Source organism: Galeopterus variegatus, unplaced genomic scaffold, assembly GCF_000696425.1.
Source record: "Galeopterus variegatus unplaced genomic scaffold, G_variegatus-3.0.2 Scaffold1514, whole genome shotgun sequence".
NCBI classification, from domain to species: Eukaryota; Metazoa; Chordata; class Mammalia; order Dermoptera; family Cynocephalidae; genus Galeopterus; species Galeopterus variegatus.
The window spans coordinates 170769-182276 of record NW_007727625.1 but is presented as its reverse complement, the minus strand read 5'-3'; the positions used below and the strand labels follow the sequence as shown (position 1 = coordinate 182276).

The following is an 11508-nucleotide window of genomic DNA, read 5'->3' as shown; positions in this document are numbered from 1 at the left end:
TTTTTTGTTGTTGTTGTTGTTGATGTTGTTGTTGTTTGTTTTTGTGTGAGTGTGTGTGAGAGTGTGTGTGTGTGTATGTATGTGTGTGAATCGATTCATTCACCTTTAGCTCCCTCCAATAAGTGAAAACGTGGTATTTCTTTTTCACTGCCTGACTTGTTTCAGAAACAATTTTCAAAATCAACCCCAGTTCAAGATATTTCTAGTTAAGCATATATATAACCACGTGTATGTTTGTAGATTTTACAGAAAATAATATAATTTTTTTCCTAATTTATCTTTTTTTTTTTTCGTGTCTGGCAACGGATCACAACCTTCAGTGTCGCGCCCGTACCGGACCGGGACTGGCAACGGGATCGCAACCCTCGGTGTTGTGCCCGCACCTCGCTCAAGCCAGTGAGCGGGAACCGGTCTGTATGTGGGATCCGAACCCTCGGCAGGAGCGCCGCTGCGCTCCCAAGCGGCGCACTGTAGCAGTGCGCCACCGGGCTGGCCCCTAATTTATCTTTTAAAACATAGGTAAAAACCTTCTCAAATTATTAGGTCCACTAGTAGAAAAAAATCTAATACATTTTACAGTTAGTCTAAAGTTAGTTTGAGGGAGAAGGCTTTTGATTTTTAAATGTCAAATGGAAAGGTATTTTATTTCATTTAGTCAAGAGATAATACAATTCAATGGAATGAAATGTGTATCCACACAGAGAGCTTTTGCTTCTACCAATTTTATCATTTAAAAAACTTCAATAAAAACTTTAAAATCATATCTCATTTCAGCATCTTTAAAAAAACCAAAAAACAAAAAACCAACATTCCGGTATAAGACAAATATATACAATTAAATACTTTAAAACAATATGGCATGTATTATTTTCTCAGAGAGCAACAGATTTTAATAAGTATGAATCATGTTAAAATAACAAAAATCATCTGAAAATCAGCACAATACTTGATTTATTTGTGGTATAATTTTGGCAAACAGCACAAAAACCCAGCAACATTTTAAACATGTAAAAAAGTCAAATGCTAAACAGTACTGGGGATTTTTTTTTACATCATTAGAAATAAGGAGTATACATTTAAGGTTCTGCAAAGCTAGCAAAAAGAGAGTGCTTGGTTTCTGAACATATACCACAAAAACGTACATAAAAACACAATATAATTTATCTTTACAAAAATTAGAGCCAAGCAATAGAAAAGAATGATGTTAACAGTGAAAATACCAACACATATGTTTACTACATTTATCTTATACATTTAAGTGCTACATCTTGTACCCTGAAATGCCATGTGTAGAGAGCCAAGCAGAGTAAATTTAGGCTCATCACTGAGGTTAAGAATTATTAGAGAAGAATTTAATTCTTATATGTAACATACTCAATTAAAACTTTCTATATAGCAATTCCTAGGTCATAACAACGTATCCACTATATATCTGAGAAGTTGAGTCATCTTTGTTGGCAGTATAAAATTGATGAACAGTATCAAAATTCTGGTAAAACACAAACTGAAGGCATTTTCTAGTGTATGCAGATATTACAGGGGGCATCAATGAGTGTGGAAGAAAATCTTAGATTTCATGCTAAGTTTCTGCTGAGCTTTGTCAAACAAAACAGCTCAACTATAAGGCAAGAGAAAATAACCCCCATAACAGATTAGTGGGTCTTACCAATATATACAGGAATTCAATCTTAGGAAAAAAAACCCATACATTAACAGATCTGAAACAGCAGTGAAATGAGCATCCAGAAATTAACATCTTGACTTCAGACATTAGTTCAAAAGCCTGACAAACAATCTGTTACTGTGTACTATTAAATTAACTTTTTGGAATCAGCACCAGTCCCCAAAACCTCAAATTATAATATTTAATCCTCATTAAAATACATCTTTTTTGTGCTATAATAACACAACTACAATCAGATTAAAGAAAGCTGAATTTATTCGACTTATTATATATTTTTATGTATACTGGGTAGCAACTTAAATTTCTCTTATTTACTTGTGCTTCTGTTTTGGGGCACTTTGATTGAAGAGAAATTCATTTCACAGGATTACATCTTGCTAAAGCATTCCTTAGCATTGGTCCAAACCTGAATGCCCTAAAAACAAAAATAACTTTAGAATGTGATTCTTGAAGGATTCTGAAAACCCAAGTGTTTGGCTTAGTATATGCTAAGTATTGCTTTTTGGAATAATTAACAAGTCTGGCAAATATGACATTATTTCAGAAAATGGCTAATATAAGCCAATGTCTAATGCTTCTAATAAAAGTAAGAGACTCTATCGTATGAGCTTATCTTCAAACTGGAGCAAGAATTTCCACAACTTGTTGGAAAACTGAATTTTCAAGGTTCATGTTATAAACTCATTTACTCACATCACATACCATACCATTTCTAACTGTAAGCCAAGCAAGTTTTCAGGCAGTTTTTTTCAATGTAACATTCGGAACAAAAAACCTTATTAGTGTAATAATTATACATAAGTTGTTACTAAATTATTAGTCTAATAACTAAAGTTTTCATTAAAAACTATGTACTAAATTATTGAATCCCTCTCAGCAGTTCTGACAGTCTACTTAGCACAAAGCTATAGAGGGCCTAATATGCTTAAACAAAAATGCTTTTTTTGTGAAAATATAACAGTAAAAGCCAAGGAAAAGGGAAAAGAATGTTTTTCTTAATACTTAAGCATTAAAGTGTGTCAATATTTATTGAGGATTCAAAAAAATAGGATAAAAAGAATCTTTTTCAGGGGCCGGCCCGGTGGCGCACTCAGTAGAGTGCGGCGCTTGGGAGCGCAGCGGCGCTCCTGCCGAGGGTTCGGATCCCGGTCCGCTCACTGGTTGAGTGTGGTGCGAGCGCGATACCGAGGGTTGCGATCCCGTTGCCGGTCACGAAAAAAGACAAAAAGGAAAAAAAAAAAAGAATCTTTTTCAGTTCCTTCCTCCCTGATGGGATACAAAAAGCTGATAAATAAAAAACAAAAATTATTTAAAATGTCTCAGACTGGCTGGATAAAGTAGTACCTAATAGACTGTCTGATATTAGAAAAAATAATATAGATCTTATGCACTATCTATCATAGTAAGATGTCCGGGAGACATCAAATGAAAATGTAAAAACTACATACTAGCACATAATGTGATCCTGTTTTTGTGGGGAGGAGAAAAGTATGTATTTTCTAAAAGATTGTATATATACAAAAAATTTGGAAGGATACACATGAAGGTGTAACATTAGTGATTTTTTAAAAAGAGATTTTGGGGGCCGGCCCGGTGGTGCACTGCTACAGTGCACCGCTTGGGAGCGTGGCGGCGCTCCCGCCGAGGGTTCGGATCCCACATGCAGACCGGTTCCCGCTCACTGGCTGAGTGAGGTGCGGGTGCAGCACAAGGGTTGTGATCCCGTTGCCGGTCCCGGTCCGGTACGGGCGTGACACTAAGGGTTGTGATCTGTTGCCGGACACGAAAAAAGACAAAAAAAAAAAAAAGAGAGAGATTTTGGGGAGGAGGGGGGAGAGTTTTTACTTAATATGCTTCCAGATTATTTGAAACTTCTGTAATGAGTATATGAGTTATTTTTATAATAACAACTAATTTTTAAAATCTACAAAGATAAAGTAGCTTAAAAATCAATTTAAGTATTTTTTAAAGGCTTCCGTTTACTTGATTCAATAAATTAGACAATTAACTATCAAAAAGGTTGACCAAAAAACATTTAGAAGTGATATATTTTTTTTTTTTTTTTTAAAAAGATGACCGGTAAGGGGATCTTAACCCTCGGGCTTGGTGTTGTCAGCACCACCCCCAGCCAGTGAGCGAACCGGCCATCCCTATATAGGATCCGAACCCATGGCCTTGGTGTTATCAGCACCGCACTCTCCCGAGTGAGCCACGGGCCGGTCCTGATATTTACTTTTTAAATGCCTTTAGATTTATACTTTTTTTATTTTGGTTTGTTACTACTGCAATTTAGTCATCTGATTATATTCAATAACACTTAGAATAGTTGATATCATAATGAAGCATGACATTTTAAGTTAATACAATCTTTTTAATGTATATTTTAAAAGTAAAATATATAAAATATAGATACTCATATATATCCAAGAAAAAACTGATGTTAATTAATCTTGATTTCTGGTAGCTAATTTTAAGTTTCTAAAGAAAAGAACACTACAGATTTTCAAATACAAAAATCTATTCCATTTACACATGAAAATGAAACATAATAAAATTTTACAGTACCATTCCTGGGAAATAAGGTGACCATACACTCTTATTAAACTCTTGTTTACTACAGATATTATCTTAGGATAAGTGAGTAAACCCACAAGACACCCAACATTTCTGTGGATATTGGCTCAGAGAAAAAAAAAAAAGTCCAAATATACCTACAGTATTAGCTTTTTTTATTCAGAGATTAAATATCTAGCACCCTTAACCACCCCACCCTAAATAAAGCAGGGAAACTTTGAGCCATTATATAGAAGGTCTTGCATTTTACTTTGGAAAAGAAGAGAACAGGAGATCACAAGGACCTTATAAATGAATCTTATTTTTTTTATTTTTATTTTTTCCTTTTTTCGTAACTGGTAACAGGATCGCAAACCTCAGTGTCGCGCCCATACCGCGACCGGCAACGGGATCGCAGCCCTCGGTGTTGCGCCCACACCGCGCTCAACCAGTGAGTGGACCGGTCTCTACATGGGATCCAAACCCTCGGCAGGAGCGCCGCCACGCTCCCAAGCGCCGCACTACCGAGTGCGCCACCGGGTCGGCCCCTTATTTTTTTTTAAGTGGCTGGCCAGTAAGGGGATCCAAACTCTTGACCTTAAATGAGTCTTTTATAGGAAAAACAAAACGAAAAGCCAACCCTAAAAACTTTTGTTATCTGATCTTTCCAACTTGCTGAGATTTTTTAAAAAGGCAGATTAGAAAGAGGACTGGAAATATTAGGCACCCCAGCAGCCTACAAGTAGCAGGAGGTGACAGGATGACAACATCAGAGGTAGAAACACTACCAAACTACAATGTCCTCAACCTTTAGCACCTCCACATTCACCCCTCATGATTTTAACTTCTTTTAAGTGACTCCAGATATCCACAGTATAAAGTAACTTACAAGTCACTGAGGCATAAATAAGAATTTGCCCAAGCCAAAAGGCCACCCACTTTAACCAGTGAGTGAGTCTAGTGTTTATGTCTCAAGATATCTTTGTTCTCTACTAATAATGCTGATAATTCAGTGGAAAGGTGAAGGAAAGTGATGGCTCTTAGCAAAAAAAAAAAAAAACTTTAGATAAATTAAAGCACAAGAATTGTATATGTGTTTATACAAGTCTGATTTTTCCTTCTAAGAAGGTCCTCATAAATATGGGGATTCCTCTTACTATATGACTTACTGAGATAATGCATGTTGAGTCACTTGATAAATTATGACATGCTAGACAAATGTAAAGCATGGTACTGAGAACCATAATGGCAGATCTCAGGTTATGAAAGAGATTAAGGAATATTTTCTATTTGTTCTTTAAAAAGCATTTTAGAAAGATTTCCACCATTGTCAAAACGCTTATTTTAACGAGAATAAGCATCAATGTTCCTATTTTTCAATATGGATATCAGCTACATGAAGAATTTACCTGACCAACAAACCATATAACCACACCTTCCCAAAATAATGTTTCAGCTATTTTCCAATTAAAGTATGCATCACTATTAGGAATGGTACTTTACTGTCCTGTCCAAGAACACCATATAATCAAATTAATATTGTTGGTATATACTTTCAAATACAAGTTATAAATGGGGCATACAAATTTGAAATTTTAGATAAGTGGAGACTCAGTTACTGACATTTTGGTTGTAACACTTCTTTTGAAATTAGAAGAGAAACTGGGAAACATTCTAGAAGGGGAGAATAAAAATGAAAAAATTTTTGGTCCAAATAAGAGATTTTAAAGAAATGTGTAAGAATTTCTAAACATACCTGTATCTTCACTGAAACCCAAACCTACCTTTTTACACATACTGATCTGCATGACTGCATAGCTTATGAGGGCCTCCTTTAAGTCACGGTTCTTCTGTTCTTTGAAGCGTTCAATATCAGCCCATGCATTTTTCACAAATTCTCTGAAATAAAAGATATAGTCTTTATTATTCTTATTTAAATTAAATAAACTGTACGTTACGAATTCAAATAACCAGTTCTTAATCTGAGTTGGTTTTTAACTGTCTGTACAGAGGAAAAGCTACTGCTTGTATAAAACAGTTCTATTTTTATTTTTCCCCCTAAAAATTATAGTTAGGGAAAAGGCAGAGAGACAGTCATATATTCTTCTAAATTTAATGATCTAGGGGCCGGCCCATGGCTCACTCGGGAGAGTGCGGTGCTGATAACACAAAGGCCACGGGGTCAGATCCTGTATAGGGATGGCTGGTTAGCTCACTGGCTGAGCGTGGTGCTGACAACACCAAGCCAATGGTTGAGATCCCCTTACCGGTCATCTCTATATAGGAAAAAAATAAAAAATAAAAAAATGAATTTAATGATCTATATTTTTGCCACAAGGATTCTACCTTCAAATTACTCCTATAAAACAGATTTAGACAGCTCCTTGAACCAGCTTATAAGCCTAACAAATGCCACAATAAAGTGCCTTCTTGGGGTCACTGGAAAACATACACTCTTGCGTCAAGATAGAGCATGAATCACATTTAGCATGTACTTGCTTTAAATGACAACCAGAGTTTTAAAAATTCTGAGAGGCATTTGTTTTTTTAAATCTATTCATGAAAGTTTACTTTGACTTACTTGGTACCTACCAACAGTTCTAAAGATTAGCAGAACCACCTCAAAACCTATGACACACTCTTTGGTCTGCCTTGGTCTACTCTCTGTAAGAAAATGAGCCAAACAGTGATAGCAGATCTCTGAGGATTAAATTTCTAAAAACATTTATGGAACAATTACATGCCAAGCCCTATGCGAGGAGTTGGGATGTAAAGATGAAAAAGACACAGTCATTGACTCTGAAGGGGTCATAATTCAGCCAGGAATAGTCACACAGGACAACCAACCACCCAGTTCAAAACGGTCATGCAACAGTGGCATGAGTTTAAGTGCTATGATAACCTGAGAGGACAGAGAAAGCTTCACAATAAAGTAACACCCGAGCTGGGTACTAAAGGATCATCACGCTTTTGTTAAATGAGGAAGAAGAAATGTGCAAAGGATAGAAATCATGAAAAGTGCAGGAAAATAATGTTATGAAGCTGAAACTGTTTTCTTCCTCTTCCCCCATACTATAACAACTGTTTCTATAACACAATTTTTGATAACTCAAATTTCTTAGGAACGCAATCACTGCATTTTAGAGGAACAGGCTGGATCCAGGGATGCTACTCTAATTGGAAATTGTTATTAAAAAAACAATCCTCCATGTAGTCTACAAATGTAGCTTTGTTAAACATCTCAGCATTTTTACCTGCCTTCCAAATTTTTAGACTTTAGCTGTTGTTCTCCTTCATTTATTTGTTCTTCTAGCACCTTTATTCTGGCTTCTCTCTGTTCTGGAGTTTCTTGACCAAAGAGCTTGGTAGTCATTCCCTTCAAAGAGAATGTTCTCACAGTCTAAAAGGAAAAGAAACAGATGAATGGATAATGAGGCATACACATACAATGGACTATTCAGCCTTAAAAAGGAATGAAATTCAGACAGATGCTACAACATGGATGAACCTTGAGTACATCCATGTTGTAGCATGGATGTGAAATAAACCAGTCACAAAAAGACAAGTACTGTACTCGTATGATTCCACTTATAGAATCAGAGACAGGAAGTAGAATGATGGTTGCCAGAGGCTGGGGACAGGGGAGGAAGGGTAGTTGTTGTTTAAAAGGTACAGAGTTTTGGTTTTGCAAGATGAAAAGTTCTAGAGATTGGTTGCACAACAGTGTAATATACTTAATGCTAGTGAACTGCACACTCAAAAATGGTCAAGATGGTAAATTTTATGTTATGTATATTTTAACACACACACACATGGAAATAGAAAACATTTCCCCTAGTTCAGACAGAAGCCCCCTAAGCCTTACAACCAGGGGACTTCTAATATGATTTCTAATACTAGAATAATATGGAATAGTCAAAAAGGGGAAAATTCTAACTGAACTTCTTGATCAAATGGAAAACTTCCAGGTGAATTATTAGACAGTTATTTCTTACCTTATATGAGTGGTCATATCTTTAAAAATTATTTTATGACATAAAAAATGGATAAAATTAAAAATCTTCATAACTCACATTGAAACTTGGATCTCTATTAATAAAACAGGATGCCCAAAGCCAAGCAGGCTTCACTGCTTTAACATTTCCTCTCTTTGGAGTTTTCCCATTCACACGTAGGAGTAGGGAACCAAGCTCCCTGAAATGGCCTGGGAATTTCCTCTGAGTTTTAAAAATAAATCAAGGGCCTAATCTACACATGTCCCATGGTCACAGGTCTTTTTCCACATATATCTATGACTTTTCACAGATGTAGCAAGTGGGTAATCTAGTGAAATGCACTTTTTCTTTTCTTTTCTTTTTTTTTTTTTTTAAAGATGACCGGTAAGGGGATCTTAACCCTTGACTTGGTGTTGTCAGCACCATGCTCACCCAGTGAGCTAACCGGCCATCCCTATATAGGATCCGAACCTGTGGCCTTGGTGTTATCAGCACCACACTCTCCCAAGTGAGCCACGGGCTGTCCCGTGAAATGCACTTTTAAAACTAAAGTACTTGTTAAGCAGGAAGTGACTGGTAAACAATGGCATTGATGCAGCTTCACTACTTCCAGATGTGTGTCATCATGACAGCTAATTTATCCAATGAAATAGCTGGATGGTATAAAGTGGATTATAAAAATGATCTAAGTCTAATGCAAAAATATATGGAATTTGTTTTTACAATTATTCACTATAAGCATTAAAGAATAATGTAAACAAAAAAACTTCTTGATAGGAGAGATTCACTGATTCTAACTAATTCTAAACTAACATTTCTATAAAATACGTTGCAAAACTAAGCCTGACAAAGATTATTATTTCAATCCCAAAGAGTAATGTTTTTTCACTTGGACTGAATTAAGAAATTGGATGATACTTACTACACAGCAATTGTTGGCTAAATTTCTTACAATACTATATAGTACACAGTTTTAATGGTTTACATGTTCTTATATCAAGATAACAAACCAAAGAATTATAAAGTCACTCACAAATTATTCACCCATAAAAGGTACAGGCATCCTGAGTATTGCAATGACAGTTGAAGGCACATAAAGCTTGCTACAGTATACAGGAGAGCTGAAGAAAACTACTCACCCCAGTTGCCAGTTCCTCACACTGCTGCTTCTTGGATGCTAAGTCCTGAGCAGCCATCTCCAAATCATACTGCATAAGTTCATGTTTCCTGCACACAGCCCTAGGGATGAAAAAAAAGGGCTGCCATTCAACTTTTTTGGCTCCTCTCCTAATATATTAAGAAAATTTTTTCAGGAATAGAAGTGAAGCATTCACAATGTTTTACTAGGGTCAGAATTTTGTGTGCCCAGAATTTATTTAAGTTTAAAGTATAGCAGCTCAACATTAAAAATTAAATCTATCCCATACCGGCCAGCTGCCAATCAATCAATCAATCAATCAATCCAGCAGATCCTAAGCATAAAAACTTTATTATATACTTAAAACAACAAAAAAGGGTGTTTTCTAGATACTTGCAACATTTTCTTCAATAAACATACCATTACCCCATAAATAAAATTTTTAAAAATATAAGAACTAATCCTGTAATCTCACATAGCAACAGAGTACTCTTTGAAAGGATAATATCTCAGTTTTCTTTTCTATTTAGAAACATCCATTAGTCTTTTTTATCATAACAGCAATCCATGCATGCTGGAAAAAAAAAAAAAAAAGATTCTAATACAGAAACACACAAAATAAAAAATAAAGTTTCAAGAGCCCTCTCTTTCCCCAAGTCCCACTATGCAGACGTAATTCATGTTACTAGATGATGTATATCCTTCCAGAATTTATCTAGGCATTTACAAATACACATATCCATAAACCCCAAATGGTTCTGCATCTTTTCTCACTTAGCTATATACTACCATGAACATCTTTCCATGTCAATACACATTATCTTATAATTCTTAAATGCTGCACAGAATTCCACTACATTCAGCAACTTCCTTTTGCCTAGTGACTTGAAAATACCTTGGTAAAACTTCCTACTGCTCAAAGCTCTAGAAGGAAAAAAGCTAACAATGTGCATGTCTTCACACTGGTTACTGAATAGCTAAAGGAATATTGCTCTTCTGTTTTCCTAAAAGAATTCTTATTCTGCATTTAAAAGTGACAGGAAAATTGATCAAAAACCACCTATTCCAGGAAAATGATTCATTTTTTCTAAACTGAACAGAAAAAATACAGTAACTTTTTCTTAATCAAATAGGACTATCTAGCAGAGAATTGTTTGGCTTTGTAGGAGATACCATAAAAACAGAAGACAAAATCGTTGACGTTGAGAAGTTTTACAACTGAGAAGGTAAAGCACAGATGTGGAAAAAATTACAGAATAAAAATGGTAATACACAACCTAGTGACAGATACTGCTACACACACTCTGAATTTTGCTTCAAATCTTCAAACTGGAAAAAGTAGAAAGAACAACATACAGAAAGACCTGATACCTGAGACTGGCAGGTTTTATCAATATAATGGTTCAAGGGCAGGCCTCATTTTTTTTTTTTTTTTGATGGCTGGCTGGTATAGGGATCTGAAGCCATGACCATGGTGATTCATCTTAAATTTTTATGCCTACCACTCTGCAACACAGAGGAATACAATGAGAGTTCGTTTAATATCTGAGGGAATGAATTGATTTTAAAAACATGTACCGTCTGTATTTTACAGTGGCATATGAAGAGAGGGAGGATCAGCCATAGGGCTGTATCTGGAACTTTTATTATACTCACCGCAGTGCTTCTGCATAAAAAAGATACTCCTTTAACTGATCTGCATAATGTTCTTCATCTTCCAAAATATCATCAATAGAAGATGCATACCTGTTTAAGAAAGGATTGCAAAAGTAAGGTAACTTTCATTGGGAAACAAAGTATTAATGTTCTAAAGATGTGCTATTCAAAGCATGGTCCACAGACCACTTGCTACCCGTCAGTGACAAAGTACATATGGAAAGTGAGAATTAGCATTTAGAAATGTTCATAGCAATTTGTAATTACCATGATGATTTTATTGAATTTTACCAAAATATTTGAGTCAGCAATGGCTTAGAAATAAAAAACAAAACAAAAAATGGTCCTTAAGATGGGAGCTTAAGGGGCCGGCCCGGTGGTGCACTGCTACAGTGCGCCGCTTGGGAAGCGCAGCGGCGCTCCCGCCGAGGGTTCGGATCCCACATATAGACCGGCCGCTCACTGGCTGAGCAAGGTGCGGG

At 35.9% G+C, this 11508-nt stretch overlaps 1 protein-coding gene across 1 annotated transcript in view; it reads right to left on the bottom strand.

The window, feature by feature from the left end:
- Positions 1–625: 625 nt before the first annotated feature.
- The window catches only part of SNX4 (sorting nexin 4), a 60312-nt gene continuing 49429 nt past the window's right edge, over positions 626–11508 (bottom strand). Inside the window, exons 9-13 of the mRNA XM_008577452.1 lie at positions 11027–11116; positions 9372–9471; positions 7492–7637; positions 6022–6136; positions 626–2099 (exon numbers count right to left, since the gene is read on the bottom strand). Coding sequence (XP_008575674.1) covers positions 2052–2099; positions 6022–6136; positions 7492–7637; positions 9372–9471; positions 11027–11116 — 499 coding nt within the window. The 3' untranslated portion in view covers positions 626–2051. The remainder of the gene's footprint in view (positions 2100–6021; positions 6137–7491; positions 7638–9371; positions 9472–11026; positions 11117–11508) is intronic.